The following is a 19,593-nucleotide window of genomic DNA, read 5'->3' as shown; positions in this document are numbered from 1 at the left end:
ATTTGGCTTTGGTTCAGTTAAAATGTGTTTTATGTGTTCCTAGAGCTGTTCTGTGAAGGGGACCCTTGTAGGACCAAGGTAGCAGGAAGCAGCTCAGTTGCTAGAACTGTGCATTGCTGATTGTGCTGTACGTGAAGGCACATAAACCCCACACAGAAACACAATTAACAGAAAAACATTGTTATTCAATTTGTTCAAAAGTCAGACTGCTTTAACATGGGTTAAAACTAGTGCTTCCTCAAATCCCTTTCTGAGATTATCACATTATCAGTGTTTCAGCCTTCACTGTCTTCATTTCGATGATGAAGAACAATGGTACGGTCTGTGCTCATGAAGTCTGTTGACATCTACTGATAGTACACATTTCTGCATAGTTAAGACCTCTTGGTCTCAAAGGCAAACATTGGTCATGAATAGTTCACATAAATATACAAGATTTTCTTCTATGAATCAAGTCTGCTCAGCCTCCTCTAATTTCAAGCAAACACCAAATTTACTTCTACTAGACAGAGTTGAAGGACGGGCAAGCATTTAGATGTGATGTTTTCAGACCAGGACTTCCCAGAGAGTTAAATCCTATATTGTACATATTCTGTTGAAAAGTGTGGGATGTCAGTTAATAATTTTCTTTAGCTAGTAACTCACAAATCATGCAGTATTTCTGTATTCATTTTAGTGTGGTCTGATTCTGTTAGAACAGGTCTACTAATTCTATTCCATGGAGCATCTACAGCTGAGATTACGCAGTTGTTCAAAGAAAAGAAGCACAGTATTGATTTTGGTTGGTTTATTTCTATTGGATTCCAAACAAAGAAACGAAACCCCAATAAAATAATGATTGCCTTCAGGAAATATTTGCAACCTTTGTAGCTTTCATGTCATGCACAGGAGACATCAAAGGTTACTGCTCAAGTGTAGCCAATGAGCCGTGGGGTGCAGGGGAAGGTCTTGCGCATCTCCATACACTTCTTGTCAATGAAGAAGGAGTTTGCCTTCACAGAAATGTCGTGTTCCAGCTTTGATTTGGTGTTAAGTAGCATTTGCAGAGTATCACGGGCTTCTTGCAGATGTTTCTTTAAGGTCTGTATGGTGTCATCTAAAGTATGAACTTCAGTGACAAGCCTGAAAAAAGAGAAGGGCACAGGTTGCTCCAATAACTTTAGCAATCTCCCACCACATGCCTCTTTTTCACAGAGGACAAGTCAGATTTTCAGACAGAATTCAAACAGAATTCAAAATTCAATCTGAAACCTATTCTTTGCTAAACTAGCTTCCACAGCACCTGTAAGAAGTGTCAATTTCTGCTTACACCGACATTCAACAGCAGGTTAAGGCACTTGGCATCCTGAATTCTGTCTTTCTCACTTGCTGTCTCCTGTTTGGGTAGCAGCTCTAGGGCTAGCATGGCCATGTTGCATTTCTGGAGACCATCAGTGTAGTTCCATGGCCTATCAATGCAGACGTGGCAAAGTTCCTTGCATAGTCACTGAGTGGGTAAACTCTTTAATACTGTCAACCTGGTGTGTTAGCAAATGTTCTATTAAATAAGCCAAGCACTGTAAGCTTTAAGAAACTGATTTTTTTCCAGAATCCACTTCAACTTGTTTTGGGATAGTCCCAGCTTTTTCAGCATGGAACAGCACAGAAAAACTAGACTTTATTAATTTGTTTTCTCTCTAATCCCTTAAACTACAAAGTTGGCAGCACACACACAGAGAACAAATGCACATCAGCACTTCCTTTTAAATAAACAGCAAACTCAGATAACATTTACATGTTACAAATAAGTGGTTCATTTGATATTTTCCTTCCCTACTGAGCTGAATATCTGTGATTTAAACCAAGAGATAAATATGTGGAACAAATTATTTAAAAAATGAATTAGTAAATGGTTTTTCATTCTCAGGTTGGAGTTTCTCAATAAAAATATATTTTATTTGAGGTATGAGCTCAGCCAAAAACTGTGATAGAAGAAGTGCCCACATTTCAAATACACTCCGTCAGTATTTCAAGCTCTAATCACAGTTAGGATGAACATTGCATACAAAGAGTTAGATCAGCTAAAGCATCCAGAACAACGTCTGGCTTAGGGAGCTGTGGCATAACAAAATTAATACTCTTCAAAGGAAGGAGAATAAGATATGGTAATTATCAATGTAACTGTCTAGCAAACAGTGTACTTGCATAGATACTTAGGTTGAAATACTGGAAATTGTATCAGACTGATGGAAAAATTATGTGTACATTAAGCCTAAAAGTACTTCTGAATACTTTTATAACTGCATGTTAAGTTCTTATATAACCTGTAAGCTGGTGAGAGCTGAACTGATTCAGAAGCCCTACACAAATTTCCTATTTATATCCTATCATTACAGGTGAAGAAAATGTTCAATGATTTCAAATGAAGCTTTCAAACTTTCTCAGACACGACCCTTTGGAACATCAACAGCATCACTTTCAGTTATAGGAAAAAGGAATAATATGACCCTGTGCTTCAGCGCATTTTTGATCCTAACTCAAAGAAGTTTTGTATTTTGGATACACACAGTCCTGATGACTGACACCAATCATGATGCTGCAGACATTTTTGTGGAGGAGATCTTCAGGAAGGAAGTGAGGAAATAACAGACTTTGAGTGAGTAATAACTGAAGTTGTATAGTAATATTTAAGGCCATCTTGTTGGTAGTGATTGGCATTTCTTTAATAAATTGTTGATACTAGCTTATTTGTATTCCTAATTGATGGTGCAAAGGTAACTGAAGTATTAACTGACCTGCTCCCAGAGTAAAGGTAAGAACCCACAACCAAAATGAGCAGATGAGCTTATCGGTACAATGATTCTGGACTCACTATATTGGATAAAAGTATTGAAAACAGCAAGTTCAGGAAGAAAGAGAACTTTCTTCCTTAGCCTTGCTCTAATTGGCAGATAACTTTTAAAGGGATCTGAACATCAGATAATTTTTGCATCAAGACAGAATTTTTCCTGAGAAAAAAAATTCTAAAGTAAGGTATTTCATGATTCTACGATTCTATGGTCTGGCCCATTACTTCAGCATAGCTACTTCGATTTTAGTTCTTTCTTCCAGGGTGTATAGTCACATAATGATTACAATTCTAATCCTGTTGAATTAATTCATACTGTTGTTAAATTTCTTGAGTAGCTGAGGAAGGGATGGGGTAGTCTGGCCTCTACTTACTGAAACTGAGGTGCATCACGGCATAGTTCTATATTGGGTCGCCTAGTTCTTCCCTCCAGGCGTGTCTGAGCCACTTTCAGTGGGTACTCCTTTGCCATTATGGATCTCTCCAGTAGCATGATTGTATCTTCTGTCTGGAAGATTTCTTGAAGCACCTGACCAGAGAAGAACATTTCTGTAAGCCTCACATGCATCCAAAATCAGAACTTCATCTGCTTTAAACAGTCCTATTGAAACTGCTTCCATTCTGGTATGTCATTTTGCTTTGGTTTAGGGGAGGAGATTTCTACAGCCTCACAGCAACCAAACATATTTGTATAATTTGTTGGCTTGATCTTGCCATTTCTTTCAAAGGATATACAGCAGTCACAGCTCATGGGAGAGCCAGAGGCCATTAAATGCTGTTAAAACATGTAACTAAGTTGTTCCTGCAAAACTGGGTATCAACACTGGAGAACAACTTAGCTCTTACTTCTTGAAGTTACTTACAGGTAAAACCCAGAAGCCGGCACACCAGCCCAAATCTTTAAGAGCTTGGTTGATATTGTACAGTAGAGCAATGTGAGACATCTTTCTTAATTAAATAATCACTGTAAGCAAGCTGTGTTTTATAGGAAATGTTTATGCAGATACATCAACGTGTTCTGGTAGCTGTTTATTTTGCACACTAATTACTTACAGTAATAGCACATTGTTAGATCTACTGTTTTCTATATTGCCTACAATTTTACCAGGTACATACTTATTTCTGTAGATTAGGAAAAAAAATAAATAAATAAACAAAAACAAGGGAATGGGACATTATATACAATATAGTATATGATGGTATGAAAACACACAGGTTTTGGGTCTTTTTGTTGCTCAATTAAAAGTAGAAGCAGAATTGGAGCAGCTTATGCTGTTGCAAGAACATCACAATTTAGAAATGTTCTAAGAGAATCCTGTGTATGTTCATGTGCACGTGGAGGAGGTGAGATGCAGCTCCCAGGTGGGCTGCTGGGGATTAAAGAGATGTCAGGGGGTTTCTACAAGCCTGTCAGCCCTACCCTTAGTCCACAGCTTTCATCTTCATTGCCAACCAAAATATCAACCTGTGGGGATGTGCCAAGGCTGTGAGGGAAGAGTACGCAGTGCTTCTAGAGGTCACCCACTGCTTAGCAGGGTCCTCCTTTCCTGTGTTTATGTTACAGCTTCTCTCACTGCAGGAGTGCTTCCCATGCTACGCCTTGCTGCAAACAAGTGAGCCAAGTTCACTGGGGTGTGGTTATGTTACCTGCAGTGTGATTTAGTGAGGGTTTGGGCCTCTTACATTAATTCTACATACAGTTTATAATAAATGGTAAGATGATTTTTAAAAGAATATTAAAGAAGTGTAAATCAAACTAAAACCATTGAAACATAGTAGCTCACGTCACCTCAGCCCAGTAAGAACTCGACAAAGCTATGTTTCAATTTCATAAAGGATTTGGGAGGGTCATTTGTTTACTACATATGGTGAAACAGAGGACTTGCATTCTCAGACCTTTTTCTGAGTAAGGCCTGCGTGGTTCAGAATCTGAGCTTTATTGGTGACAACAGCTAGACCACAAACCCATGTATTTCAGCTGTAATTTATCATCATATTGAGAATCCAGTTGATTGTTGGTACCAAGAAGAGAGCTTTCATCTAAAATTCACAGTTGTATGTCCTGCCCTTATAACATCGTGTCTACGTAATGCACAGTCATTAAAAAGCACCCTCATGCTACACACACGTCTTCACAAGTCCTGCTCATTACAGAGCCAGTAGTGTGCAAGGGCATTATGCACAACCAGGGCTACCGAGCAAATCCCTCACAACTCATTCACAGAGAAAAAAGTTGTTTAAACCTGTTTCCTAACTCAAAATTCAAATGTAAAACCATGCATCTCTCTTCAAGCCCTGCTTGGCTTCATGTAAGTGGATGTGGTTCCTTGTATGTTGCCATTTTTTTTTCCTTGCTTTTTTTTAAGTGCTGTCGTTTCAGACATGCAAAGTAAAATGGCCTCGGGGGAACCACCTCCAAAGCATCACAGAAGCTTAGTTCAAACATTTTTTGATTACTCATTCTGGACACACATTGGATAAAATGACTTAGATAATCTACAGTGCATAAACGGATTGGTGGGGACGATCACCAGATAGTGTTGCACTAGTACACGTCATTTCTGGATGGCCTCCAAAGGCAGGAAGCAAAAACAACAAATGCTGAGCAGCGTGTTCCTAAGAGACTGTGCTGAGGGATTGGCTCAGGCTGCTGCCCACCCGGAAACTTTCCCTTCCAGGACATGAGGAAAGTTTTGTGCTGCAGAACACTTGAGAGCTTCTAGAAACCTGCTTTCCTGCTGCTCTCTCACCTCACCAAGGCCATGATTTTTATAGTCTGAATACAGTACAACTCAGAAAAGGAGCCACTAGGTCACACATGTGATCAGAGCAGTCTAACGAATAACACCAGCAATGCTACAATCTGACAATTATCGTTAATCTTTCTTGATGGAAATGAGATTCTTTCTAGTCATCAATGAAAGAAACAAGTTGCCTTCTACAGCAACATCAGCAAAGGCTTGCTTTCATTCAATACAGGCTGCCTTACTTAGCAGCTGGGAGCATGTCCTTCAGTGTGAGAAGACGCTGTGCAGCTAAAGACACTGGATCCATAACAATCCAAATGCATTCTGATGTGCAATGGCTACCACTTGATTACTCCAATTCTAGCCTACCCACTGTGAGTGCCACTTAGCCTAATCCATGAAGAGAAGTATTGTTGTGTGGCAGACTAAGAAGCCAGGCTTCTCCTACATGGTTGCCTTGCCCACTCTTAGTACTCTGATTCAGCCTGTGCAAGTCTTAATGACTTTGTGAGACTAAGCAGCCATTTTAGGAGGCATAAATCTAACTTTGTTTTCCAGTTATTGCCTTACTTTTCATTTGAAATTTCTAGAATACATGCATATCTATTTCCTCCTTCAAACAGGTTTTTCCAGGCATGTTTGAGCTGCTTAAACCTACCAGCACACACCTTCCCAACCACTTCTGAGTCACTCTTCATTAATCGTCTGAAAACTTTACTCTCAAACAGGTTCCCATATTAAACGATAAGATTAAGCGAATGAAGTGTATACGCAGCCACCAGGAAAAGTCATCAGAAACCACAAATTACTGAGTTTTTAAGGCATGAAATGAGAAAGAGAAAAAAGTAGCAAAAGACATATAAAAATATGAGGATAGACCGGGATCCAAGATGAAAGCCCATGTGGGGAAAGTGCCACAGGGAAAGTGCTCCCTCTCCTATACACATGCTCCATCCCTCAGCTCACAACACTGCTGCACCCCTGCTTATGTCTTGAACTAGAAGTAGATTGTGTAACTATTAAATGTAACCAATATTCAGTATTTCCTTCTAGCCATCATATAAACATATTCAATAGGTGCTAAGACAACAAATTGCTTGTTTTTGGATTTATAAATACATTTGAATTTAATAAAAAAGATGTGTGAAGGGTGGAAACTCAGAGGATAATCTATTTAAGTGACAGAGCAACTTACTGAAACGAAATTTCTGTAGGTTCTTCAGATATAGAGTAAAGATATATCAAACAGAAATGTAAGTAAGAATTAGTTTCCATCATATATTGATGTAATATACTGCCTTTTCACACCCCAGAGGCTAAAAAAAATAAGTAAGGGGGAACCGTTGCTAAAAGCACTCATTCTCAGTGAACTGAATGGAAATACTCAGAATTGGGGCTACTCTTTCACTGGAATGAGTGGCTAGTTTTTCATGGTTTTACTGAATATCTATCTGTTTTTCCAGCATGTTTCTGATCCCTGTGCTCCTGGGTAGAGGAATAGCAAACCTTGCAGGAAGGGAGGAGCTGGGCAGCTCTGCCTCTGAGCATACAAATGCTCTGAGCACAGTGCAGGTGTTCTATCTTGTTCAGTGCTAGCTGAGATAATCTGGTGTTTAGGCATGGGGTAAATACTGGGCTGTGTAAATATGTCACTCGCTCTCTGGTCTGACTGATTTTCAGCCCTACTGCATGTAAACATCCTGTCCTATTGGTTATTTCTAGGAGAGGGAAGCCAAGGTAACTATTTACGTTAATATTAACTTTATGGAAAATAGATGCAAACATATTAATGAGGGGCTGCAACCATGATAAAAGGTTTTCCTCCTTTTCTTAAAGATTTGTGTAGATTTTATATCAGATGTCACATACATTTACCATAATTTCTCTCATCATAAAGAGATGCACTGAGACATACTGTAGTTACCATACCGCCATCTCTACACTGGATTGTGTGGGCTATATTTGCTGTTCACTACCCTAAAATATTGGTCCCAGAACAGCTCTGTGCCTGACCAGGGTCACACACTGTGATCAGAACCCTGGAAAATATTTCCATCCCCAAACAGCCACATTCTCTGTGAGCCCGGTGACAATGAAACACAGCAGAGCTGTGATTCCCTCTGGTTTAGGATTTAACCCTGGCCAGGGGCTTCTTGTCTCCAGCCAGAACCTCATATACCTAAAGTTCTTCCATCCAGATTCTCACAAGAATTCTCCAAAGATTAATCCCAGAATCAAGTAAGACAAGTAATGACAGACTTATGCAGTTGAGATAGAAATGGAAATAGAACATTTTCAGTCTCAGGGTGAGAAGAAATCCTGAGTTATTTAGCTGCCTACACTGCCTGCAGGACACTACAATACCCTGCAGCAATTCCTCTTCATAAACCAGTGCCTGTAGGAAAAGCAGAGCTGTCAGGGAGAACAGCAATCTTGATTTTCAGTTCCTTGTGCTAACAAAGTCACCTATCTGTGGTAAACTGCCGCAGTGATGAATTCCTTTGCTTTGAGAAAGAAGTGTGTATGTTTTCCATCTGGATTTGTCTGGCTTCTTTCTTGCCACTGATTCTTCTTTTGTTTTTGTCTGCTTTTATAGAGCCAGATTTAGCAAGTGTTCTGCCCCTTCCCCAGCAGTCCCTTGAATAAGCTGAATCAAGTGCAGTCATCTAGTGCTCCTAACATCACCCTTTTCATCCTACTAAGGAGGAAGTTGAGGAACTTATTCAAGCAATTGCCTGCTTTGCACTCTTTTAATCATTCTTGCAGTTGTGATGACTTCCAGGCTTCATAGCTGCAGTAGGAAATGCTTTATACCACACCCATACTTCCTGCACTAAGTTTCTAAAAAGATGGCAAGTTGTCTCAGCCTGCTAGAGAAAAATCAAGCAAAAGTGGGCAGAGGAGAATTGATCATGGAAGGCCTACCATGAACTAGAAAGGGAGACGTATAAAGCAAGTTTTTAAGGAAAGCATTTCCTTTCTGCATTCAATAGATTCCTGTTCAGAGTCATACAGAACCACTTCAATCCGTTTTTGCTGTTTCCCTATGCAAATCACTTCCCAGACTTCTGATAGAGCTGGGGGCTGTGAGCCTCACCATCCAGCTTCCCCAAAAGAAGTGGGAGGAAGGAAAAGCAGACAATCAAAATTCGAAGAGAACTCAGACAGTTTCCTGAATACATCAGTGGAGCAACAGTGAGAGCAGACAGCAGCTGGAGTGCAAATGCAGAAAGGCAAGCTGGAATCACTGGCAAACAATGCTCCTTGGAGACCTCTCTTACACTGACTTGGAAGCTCGATCTGAACTTGGAGCCCTTTCAAGCACCGACCTTCAGACTGAACTCCAAGTAGAATAAAAGATAAAGTCACAGCTGATCTAACCCAAGATGATACATCTGTAAGTCACTAAACCATTCCTATAAATAAATGCAGATTAGTGGAGGTTTGTAGTAAAAAAATATAGTGGAGCAGGTGATCTGTGTTATAAAATGGCCTTATTTGGACTCGTTTAAATACAAAAAGGAAGCAGAGTGCCAAACACTTTCATTGTTGAGGGTTTTGCTCCATTCCTCTTGAAATAATTTCCTCATGTCTATTTATCAAATGCCTTCCAGGAAGAGTTCTTCACTGTAGCCTTGGTCCTGATTGGATTGGGAAGTGTGTATAGTGAAGGCAAATATATGAAGTACTATTCTCAAGTGCATGTTTTGTTCATGCACTATTAAAAAATGATGTGCCAACACTTTATAGTGGGAACCTACGTTAAAAGCTGTGTCAGAACCTCAATCAGCAACAGGGAATTTCTTGGGATCTGCTGTTCAGTTGTATATCAGGAACACAAGGTAAATGGCGCAGGAATGTGGTAGAGAATGAGGTTCAAGTCCACCCACCATCTTAGCAGCAGAAAAAAAAATGCTTAAAAAAGCAGATGTACTGCTGTGTAGTTATTGCTCTTAGACTTGTGCAGTTTGTAACCTGAAATGGAGACATTATGTCATTGATGGAGAAGGTCCTGGCAAAACTCCTGGCCTAACTCTTGATAGAAGTGAAAACAACAGGATGCCTTTATTACATAGAGAATGTCCCTGTGTCTTTTGGTAAATAGGAAACACTTATCTGGATGTAAAGAAAGACAATATCCTACAATAGAACTAAACAGAATAATAATTAATCACTCATTTTCTTTACATTTTGGGTTTTTCTTATATACAAATTTGGTACTTTTTTAGGAGGAGGAAGAGCATGCTGAGACCACAAGCTGAGGCATTTAGGTTCATAATCTTAACCAGCTGATCTTCTACATCCAAGTGATACAGACAGAAGAAAATGTGCTATTTCAACATGTGGCTATTTTTTATCATCACCACATTCACACTATTTGTTCTTGTATGTATTTTTCTTTCTAATTCTTTCCTTTCTGATTTTAGAAACAAATGGTTGCAGGAAGTTCCCTGTACAGCTTTTTGTCTGGAAGAGATTTGGCTGTTTCACAAAGCAGAAAAGTATTTTTTCATTCAGAAATGAGCTTCAGATTTCATTAAATATAGAACTTCTCCTGGTTCCAAGCAAACTTTGTCTATATTCATTCTCCTCTCAGTTCATGGAGGTAGTCTGCTTAGCTAGGAAAAGAATTTGGCAGAAGGAAGGATGTCTCTAATATTGACATTCACTGCTTGTGAAGCCAGCACAAAAACAGCCTTTGAAAGAGTGATCCATTTTCTAATCACAAGAAAATGAAATTGTGGCACCTGTTGTGGTTAATAGGTTAGTATTACACGTGAGAGGAAAAGGAACTGTAGCACAATATATTGACTATAATGATAACCCAAAGAAAAAACAGAAGAGTGGTTGTGTTTAAGGGACAGCCATGTGTCCTAGCTGCTCCTATGGCTGCCTTAATGCATATCCTAGCAGTACTTTTTTTTCCTCTAAGTGCTTCAGACTACAATACAAGCCTGGAGAAAGAATTAAAGGTAATCTGCTCTGCTTAGCTATAGATGACTGTTAAATAAGCATTCATCCCCTACTCTCTCTCCTTCCTCTTGTCCTTTTGAGGTATGGTGAGCAAAAGAATTGACAGGCTTTCTATCATACAGCTTCATCCTCTTCTTAACCAGCAGCAAGTGTTCTTAGATAAAGTCCATGAGAAACTTAGTTTGCAAGTTCAGGGATAAAGTGCTATAGCTGGCTTCATTCATATAGGATCCAAACCACACAAAAACTACATTCAACATCTTTTGTGCTTTATAAGCAGGAAAAAATAGGAGAAAACATTATGTGCTGCGACTTCACACATATTTAGCTGGTTGGTTTGCACTTTCCTTTGAGTCCCTAAAAATAAACTGAAAACATCTTAAACAACTTATGACAAATAGAATGGCAGGAAAACTCTATTGTTTCCAAATGTGCATTGAAACAAATGAGTGAACACGAGCCTCCTCTATAAGAGAAGGAGTCTTAATAGAAGAACACAGTGAACTCTGACTGAAGTCACATGAATAACAAGGTAAATCTTAATAGCTCGACAAGTTTTTATCTGTCAGTACAAAGGCAGCACCTCTTGTTAACTTCAGAATATGTTTCAAAATTCCACCAATACATTTCCAACAAATCACATTTTTCCATGCAAAGTGACTGGAAAGGTAATACAGATGGAATTTAATACAGGTCTGTCACCTTTGGTGCTATTTCTCCTTTTTATCACATAAAAAGAAGAAATGTTTGAGAATTTAACCATCTGAACCACCCCAAAATAGGAGACTATTTCAAAGCACAACCGGGCTGAAAGTCAGGTTAAAGATGTGGAAGTATATTGTGTTAAAAGCAGAAGGACAACTTGGAACTTAGGTTTCAAAGACAGTCTGATAACATTTTGAATATAAGGATTCTTAATTTTTCTCTTACTGCTGCAAAATGAAAGTGCAAAAACTTAAAATGTTTTCTTTCCTCTAAAAGAAAAAGAATGTTGCAGTGCTGGTGGGCCTTTTTATTTGTGTGCTTTCCAAGGTTATTTCACTGCTTACCAAAAGAAATAACGAAACTTTCCTTTGCTCAGGAAATGACTGGGGAATAGCCTCAATAAATGAAAAATAGAGAAAATTAAAAAATACCATCTAAAACATCTTTTCCCACTTCAGGCATGTAAGGTGCAAATGAACATAAGCACACTGATCCTTCATATAGGACACATGTTGAATTGTTTCCTGTAAAACTGTGTCATCTCAGGCTGCTCATCTTTGAGTGAGCTCTCCCCAGGCTGCAAGTGATGCAAATGCATTGCCTGAGGAAGCTAATAGAGCTGTGCCTTCTGATGCCTTATTCAAGAAGGATGTAAACCCTAGAGATTTCTGTGCCTTTCATGCACAACTAAGATTATATGCAGCTGCCGATGCTTAGTGAATCTTACCTTAGCCAGCTGTGCCTGGAGTTTGTTCTTTGCATCAGCTACTTCGGCAATGCGTTTGTTAAAGGCCAAATTGGTGCTGACATATTGATTCCACAGCTCCTCAGATGTGCTCTCCATTGCAAGCTCTGTATCCTCCCGGAGCTTGGCAGAGTTGGCTCTTGCAAGTTGAGAGCACCTGATATTGTCTTCACTGAATTTAGCCCATGTTGCAGGAACTGAAACACTAGTAAGGAAAATAGAAGTACACTGTACGTCATCAAATTAGATTCAAATGCTGCCTACCTGAGTGAACCCAAAGCCTTTCTCCTGGAGAAACTGAGCTGTGTGTCACCAACTACCAGAAAACATGAGAAGCCAACTTAGGTGATGGCAAAAGACCAACTAACCATGAGAGCAGGATTGTTACACATCAACAGCCCTGCGTCACAAGAAATGTATGACCTGTGTTGTAAAGTATGTGGTTTTGATTCTTCTAGTAGCCTTTAACATCAGAAAGAATGGTAGCAGGAAAATGGATAACTCATTGACTGACCTAGGATAGGAGTAAGGAGAGCTGGAATTTTCTTCCTGCGCTATCACTGTCCATTTCTACTATTTGGAGGATATCCATCCTCTTTCTTTTCCATGTATTATAACAAACACTTTTGCTTTAATTTATGGGGCTATTATTCTTAACCTTATTAATACATATGAGACATATAGAAACAACATTGCTATGGGAAAGTACATGAATGGACAGAGAAAAACTGAATAAAGGTCTCCTGCACAGAGAAAAATGCCACCTAAGAATATTCCCTCTGCAATGTCATGTAGCAAAAAAACTTTGGGGTTCTTAGTTCTATGCTTATCTGTTAAAATCAACAGGGGAAATTTTGCCATTTTTTTGAGTCTCACATTTGTTTTCTTTAGATATTAATTGAATGCTGAGATTTAACATTAAGGGATGAAATAATTTAATTTTGTTATGGCTTGTTTTTTCAGTTGCTCTTTTTTTGTCTTTCCAGTTTTTCACAGTGTATTCCTGTCTCTCCAAACCAAGAAGGTTTCAATCTTGATGGTTTGAAATAGTTAATACCTGATCTGTTTTTTTAACATTGCTTTCCCAGACTGTAATTTATCTGGCTGGCTCTGTTGAATGATTCAAGCAGAAAACACCTGCTCTGCTCCCAAGTGCTGCATGTGTCTCACTTTGCCAAATGATTTCAGTAAGATGTTAATGAAAAATGGCATTGCTTTGGATTATGGCTGGTGAAAAGCAAAAGGGGCTGTAAAACTTATCCACATTAATCTACTTTTTTTTTTTACCAGAGTTGACAAGCATATTTTTACTCATTGCTAATCCTAAAAGCAGGTAAAATGACTGGAGTCAGCAGAATTCCTGCCAAGTTTCTCTCATTTACTCCCTCATTTCAGTAGTGAATGAGGTGATCTTCTGTTCTGTTAGTAAACAAATAATGCACATTTCTTCCCTCCACTGCTCAGCAAGACAGAGTCGCCATCATCTGAAACTGTGGAGTATGTTCACCATTTAGATACTGCTCTGTTCAAGTGAGAAGCACATTAACGAGTCATTAGCACAAAAATACTGCCCTCTATTGCAAGTTGTTTTTATTCTGCTATCGCTTTAGGATTGGATGCAGGTGTTCATAACTATACCATGACATACAGTTTTAAAGCTGTATATTATTGCGAAATTTCAATTCATCATGCTAAAATCTACTAAATCCTTTTCAGTCATACTATTTAATACATGTCCTGTACATCTTGATGGGCTAATTTCCAAATAATCCAAGCTATTTTTGGTGGGCACCTGCATGCTGCTCACCCCACTACACTTAACCGCACGCCTTAGCTATGTTTTGCTTTGATTTCACGTGCTTTGGAACCTGAAGAACACAGAAGATTATAAATTAAGAACAAGAAGAGCTATCTGCATGAAGCAGTTTGAAGGCAGCGAGTCAGCTGCAACATGTTTGTAAATGATTGTTCTCTCTGAAACAGCCCAGCGCACAATATTGTAGATGCGGCAGGCTGTCAGCTTCTGCCTGCTCTCCGGCCACAGCAGCTGTTAGAAAGCAGGCATTGACTGAGGATGATGGAGGGTTCACACCAAGGAAAGCCACACAAGGAGACACTTCTTTTTCTGCTGCTTTTCTAAGATAAGGCTCAAACTTGTGCTGTAATCAGGCTCCTGCTTGGCAAGAGAAGACAGCAGCGACCACTCATACTCACGTCCCATCTGCTTTCTCCACTCCGTGGTAGAAGTTGATGCTGTCTGATGTGTTCCTCAGGTTAAAGCACTTCGTGTCAATAAAATGGGCTGCACTTTTGTCAGAAAGATCCTGCTCCAGGGCATGCTGCACATCTCGGTTGATGCTGTGAAGGGGAAAGTCTTACTTTAATCTGAATATCTTTAAAGCTTTAGTACTAGGTAGCTAATTGCCTTCATTAACACCCTCCCATGCTTCAGCATATCATTTGCCGGCATTTACAGTGGCATGAAAATGCTTTGCGCTGTAATTTAACTAGAGGGAGCTGCTGTACCATTTCACCCTGCCCACCTTTTAGCCTCTGAGCATCCCCCAAAGAACCACATTTAATTCAGTGCATGGAATGTTGTTTGTCGTTTTGATGACAAATGACCACATGGGTGAAAAACAACAGATAGCTGTTGTGTGGCACGTGGGGCAGCCTCAGAGCAAAAGAGAGCGGGCGTTCAGTAACAGCTTTCACACTAGCAAAGCTGTAAGATGGGAGAAATCTTTGAACAGGATGGCAAATTGTCTTGGTTCACTTGGAGCTTTAAGTGATAGGTATTGCTCTTCTGCAGCTTAACAAATTCTATTCTTAGGAAGAATTAGAGGCGGAGGGCAAGGAGCATCTAACAGCTTAAGCCTCTGATTTTGCAATTGCTATTTTCAGTCTGTCATTAGATCCCAGCCAACACTGGATTTAGCTTCTTTGTCTTTAAAACAGGAATTAAATGTAAATACTTACCCCAGCTGATGATTGATTCTTTGTGCAAGTTTTGCCAGTATTTCTTGACAGTCTTTGTATAGATCAACCTCCTAGAGTGGAAAACATCCAGATGTCAGTGTTTGTTTCATCAAACTCCATTTGTTTTAGTGAATACAGCCTACTTATTCTGCATTCTAGATGTTGAAGTCATCTCATGTATCTCAAATGTGTGGATCAGGAAAGTGTTTTTCTCCCTTTCATCCTCAGTGCTACAAAGTTGTATCTTTGGAGTTGGTTCTGCGTGGCCTTTTATATTATGTCAAATATTCTAGTAGATTTTAATGGATAGAGTCATTATTCTGACAAAGTCAGATCTTTCTTGGGCTACGTATAATGAATGTACTTGAAACATGAGCCTTAATCCATCAAACTACTCTCTAACTACCGTTACATTTTTCTACAGTAATACAAACACTTGGTTAATAGCAGAATAGGTTGAAAATATATCTCATTTCAGAAGTAGGTTCCTTGAAATAAATAATACTCTTCGTAAGTACAAATATTAGTCAAAGAAATTCAAAGCCAAGTTTCCACTCAGACTTAAATAAATTAAAAATGCTGAAATAAACCACACTGGAAACTACGCAAACGTTACTTACAGTCCTTCAGGCAGCATTATATACTGTAAGCTCTTAAGGACTTCAGAGATTTTATAGAACATGGCCTCAAAAACAATGAAGATTGTTTCTACATCATTTCATGGGCAAAGACAAAACTGGAGGGACCTCACATAGACCCATGGCTGCTCCTCTTGTTCCAGGGAGGATGAGCAGAACATCAGTCATTCCCACATGTGTAGTTTAACCCATTTTTTCTCCTCTCTCACCTTCAGTCTTCCAAATGAGCTATGAACTAATGCTTTTGCCCTGATAAACATTTAGTTGGATTTCGGTTATTCTCACAGCTTGAAAAAATAAACCACTGAGTCCAATCCTACCTTCATGAGGTTCTTTTCCACATCATCATGAACCAAGTCTATTTCCTTCCGTTTCTCACGGTAGTACAAGCATTCCAGGGCTGTCTGCAAGCAAAGCAAGGAACAGTTGCAATAGGCACAGTACTGCATTATTGAGCAAAAAACTTTGCTGAAGAGACCATAGAGCTGACATGATAAATAATGGCATCCATTGAGGGTGAAACAGAAGATGGCTTCACTGCACAGAACTGATGAGTTTTTGTGGCTCATTACCTTACCTGCTAATACGTACTTTAAGGGGTGAGCTGCCACCCAAACTTTCATTTGATGAGCTGCATAGTAATGTGCAGCAAGGCCGACATCACAACTTGCCCCAGTTTTGTTTAAAATTGTGTTACTTAAAACACCTGTTTTACACTGATCCATAGCAAAATCCCTGACACTCATCTCTCCCAAATGACCCTTACTCAATATCAAAGTTTGGAAGTCTTGTAACCATAGAGAATGACTACCATTACTGAACAGGGGGCCCAGGGGTACTGCAGCTCACTGAGCCACTGGCTGCTCTGCTGGAAGGCACAGAAATGACCTCAGAAATGACTGCCTGCACCTGCCAGAGGCTCGGCCTCCTGGAGCAGGGAGATGGGACAAGAAGGCGGAGAAGCACCTTGGTATGTTCCTGTATTGAGCTGTGACCATGGTGGCCAAGTTTCCTTCCTACAAAGGGTAATATTTGACCAAGGTCTGTCTTGGTGACAAGGAAGTTATAACAGTATGCAACAGAGAGAAAACTATTCTCTTTACCCATTTGGCCACATAATCATGAAGTAAGCGGCTGTGTCAAACTTACCTTCAGTGGTACTTGTATTTCAGCTATAGCACATTCAAGCCGCTTCTTGGCTGTTTCCAAGGCCTGGGTCTCTTTGAGCAGACATTCCAGCTCATAGGCGAGCTCAGATCTCCAGAAATCAATGTTAGAGATCCTGTCTCCCAAGTTCCTGCGACTGTCTTCTTGCATCTGATGAGTCAGTTGGTCCTTATCTTGCATCATCCGCACAGAATCAGTGTTCATCCTTCCAGCCCAGTACCTGGAGGCTTCAGAGCCTTTTAACTGAACCATGTTTGCATGGTGCCAGTCGCGAGTGCTGTAGCGGGAATGCAGAGCAGAGCGCAATGCGGGCAGAACAGTGGGTGGCCGCCCGGTGGGACCAAACTGCTCAGCAGAGCTGGGAAGGACCGAAACCACCTTATGAAGCACACTGGGCTTCCAGGAGCTGAGGTGGCGGTACCCTGGTAGGTAGTAGGACTGGTAGGTGTCCTTAGTGGTGCTGGTCGGGGCTGGGTCCGGGAACAGGCAGCTCTTCTTTGTGCCACAGTAACTGGCAACCTGCGTGGTCCCCAAAAACTCCATGGTGCGCAGGGCTCAGGCAGCCGCCTCCAGGCAGCCCCGCTGCTCGCTGCCCTGCGTGCCGGCACCCGGTGACACACAGTGGTGTCACAGGGCTCTGAGCCCATGGTACATTCCATGGCCTTTGCTCCACCCTTCAGAATGTTTACAGTAACGCGCTGTAGGGAACAACCAGCCCAGAGGCCGGGACCCCTCACACTAATTGTGCTTCAAGGCTTCTGGCCATCCTTTGTCTTTCTTGGGAGGTGGGCAGTTACTTAAAGCAGTGTTTTATTTTACCCCAGGAAAGATGAAGAACGTCACCATGGCTCAGTGGTCTATCAGATGGTTCAGGCTCCATCATGGTTCAGTCTCTATCAGATCACCCTGGGCTCCATCAGATCACCCTTAGGGCAGTGGCTGTCCTTTGCTGAGCACAGTGGATGCCCAGTTGGGGTCTTTTGGGTTCTCAGTTTTACAGCTGTGGTTTCCACAGATACTCAGAGCTGCTGCTCAGTGTTACCAGCGTTGTGTCTGTATTGAGATCACACATAACCTCATGTACACCAAACTCCCAGCAATAACATCATCGCATCATGGCACTGCGGCCTCCATCCCCGCCCGGCCCTGCAGCGCCCCCCAGCGGCCAGGCGGCTCCGTGCAGCCCCGGCAGCGGAAGTGTCGTAATGCGGCGCCATGGCCGAAGTGGCGGCCGGGTCGCAGCCGGAGGGTGAGGGACGCTCCGTCCCTTCGTGTCGGTTCGCGGTGCCGCTCCCGTCCGCTGCAGCTCTCATGTTCCTTTGCAGACTGCCCGGGGACCAGCAGCGCTCAGGCGGGTCGTGCCGCCGCCTGTCAGGGATGCCCCAACCAGAAACTGTGCGCCACCGGCGCCGCCGCCACGGACCCGGGTGAGAGACGCGCTGTGCGGGCCGGGCGGAGCTGGGCGCTGTGTCGGGGCTGACACGGCCGCACTGCCCGCATTGCACTCATTGCACTCATTGCCCGCACTGCCCGCATTGCATTCATTGCATTGCACTCATTGCATTGCACTCATTGCACTCATTGCCCGCATTGCAGCCGAGGCGGCGGAGCTGCGGGAGCGGCTGCGCGGCGTGAAGCACATCGTGGTGGTGCTGTCCGGGAAGGGCGGCGTGGGGAAGAGCACGTTCAGCGCGATGCTGGCCCATGGGCTGGCGGCCGACGAGGCCAAACAGGTGGGAGGCAGCGGGTCGGAGCCGGCACTGAGCGGAGTTTGTGCTGCGGGGTTTTGGTTCCCACGGGCCTTCGTTGCTTTGTGTTCCAGGTCGCTCTGCTGGATATCGATATCTGTGGGCCGTCCATCCCTAAGATGATGGGTCTGGAAGGAGAGCAGGTGCGCAATGACCGCTTCTATAGCGAGAGGCCAAACGTGTGCATTAAAAGCATTGCCGATGTTTCATTAAGGCTTCAGCTTCACGTTTGTGCTTCTATGAGGTTGTTTATTGGGAAGCCAGCCAGTGGGCAGGGGAGCAAAGAGGGTGAGATGGCTGATGTGCGGCCTAGCAGGACACGGGGATATGGTTTTAAGTTAAAAGAGGGAAGATTTAGGTTGGATGTTAGGGGGAAGTTCTTCACTAGGAGAGTGGTCAGGTCCTGGAACAGGCTGCCCAGGGAGGTTGTGGATGCCCCGTCCTTGGAGGTGTTCAAGGCCAGGTCGGACGGGGCCCTGGGCAACCTGATCTAGTAAAGGTGTATGTTTGGTGGCCCTGCTGGGCGGGGGGGTTGGAACTACATGATCCTTGAGGTCCCTTCCAACCCGGGTCATTCTGTGATTCTGATTCTGTGGTTTGCTAAAGAATGGCAGGCAGTCGGGGGGACCAGTTTTGTCCGGCAGGTTCTGCTCCGTATCTACTGCTAATCCATTCATGCTGAACTGGGTCATATCAGCATGCTGCTCTTTGTCAGCTCTGAAGTGCTTCATGTATTTATATAAAGTCATGGGTGTGCTTCCAGCAAGGGGGGTCAGCAGTTCACTTATTAATGGAGGCTCCTCTGCAATTTTTATTTAAACTGGCCCAATAAAGTGGCACCACATGGACAGACAAGGTCTTTTTATCCTCTTCTATCTTCTGCTCATCTTTTACATAATTTCTGCATTAATTTCTAGTGTAACTTTGTATCTCTTCAATTTTCAGGTTCATCAGAGTGGATCAGGATGGTCTCCAGTGGTAAGCTGTGCAGCTGTTCCCAGAGGTGGCTGGATGGGTTTGACACTGTTCTGAGGAGCAGAAGGACTGGGGAAGAAGCACAGCG

The 19,593-nt window shown here is 41.9% G+C and overlaps 2 protein-coding genes and 1 long non-coding RNA gene across 5 annotated transcripts in view; 2 read left to right on the top strand and 1 right to left on the bottom strand.

The window, feature by feature from the left end:
* Positions 1-2,721, top strand: part of LOC107320860 (uncharacterized) — a 40,216-nt gene extending 37,495 nt beyond the window's left edge. For both annotated transcript variants that reach the window (XR_014934094.1, XR_014934093.1), the window contains one exon: positions 2,376-2,721. This is a non-coding gene — a long non-coding RNA (uncharacterized LOC107320860). The remainder of the gene's footprint in view (positions 1-2,375) is intronic.
* On the bottom strand, positions 773-18,006 carry TEKT5 (tektin 5). The gene is made up of 7 exons (XM_015877103.3): positions 16,765-18,006; positions 15,936-16,019; positions 14,978-15,048; positions 14,213-14,356; positions 11,981-12,203; positions 3,202-3,356; positions 773-1,122 (listed from the first exon to the last, which is right to left on the bottom strand). Exons 1-7 carry the CDS (start codon positions 17,323-17,325, stop codon positions 909-911), a joined length of 1,452 nt encoding a protein of 483 aa, XP_015732589.1. The 5' UTR covers positions 17,326-18,006; the 3' UTR covers positions 773-908.
* NUBP1 (NUBP iron-sulfur cluster assembly factor 1, cytosolic) overlaps positions 17,990-19,593 on the top strand; it is a 16,591-nt gene continuing 14,987 nt past the window's right edge. For both annotated transcript variants that reach the window (XM_085514745.1, XM_015877105.3), the window contains exons 1-5: positions 17,990-18,031; positions 18,108-18,209; positions 18,379-18,515; positions 18,605-18,673; positions 19,476-19,508. In XM_085514745.1, coding sequence (XP_085370871.1) covers positions 17,998-18,031; positions 18,108-18,209; positions 18,379-18,515; positions 18,605-18,673; positions 19,476-19,508 — 375 coding nt within the window. In that variant the 5' untranslated portion in view covers positions 17,990-17,997. The remainder of the gene's footprint in view (positions 18,032-18,107; positions 18,210-18,378; positions 18,516-18,604; positions 18,674-19,475; positions 19,509-19,593) is intronic.

This window comes from Coturnix japonica, chromosome 13 (assembly GCF_054131305.1).
Source record: "Coturnix japonica strain WE chromosome 13, WE-NBRP24, whole genome shotgun sequence".
Classification (NCBI taxonomy): domain Eukaryota; kingdom Metazoa; phylum Chordata; class Aves; order Galliformes; family Phasianidae; genus Coturnix; species Coturnix japonica.
This window is presented reverse-complemented; position numbering and strand designations above follow the sequence as displayed.

What these genes read in the sequence shown, in the direction of transcription:
- TEKT5 (XM_015877103.3), bottom strand. Translation starts at nt 17,325, where the DNA reads ATGGAGTTTTTGGGGACCACGCAGGTTGCCAGTTACTGTGGCACAAAG. An exon ending in AGAATCAATCATCAGCTGGG is followed by an intron (nt 14,357 to 14,977) that starts GTAAGTATTTAC and finishes TCCCCTTCACAG; the next exon opens with CATCAACCGAGATGTGCAGC. An exon ending in TCCAGGCACAGCTGGCTAAG is followed by an intron (nt 3,357 to 11,980) that starts GTAAGATTCACT and finishes TTCTCTGGTCAG; the next exon opens with GTGCTTCAAGAAATCTTCCA.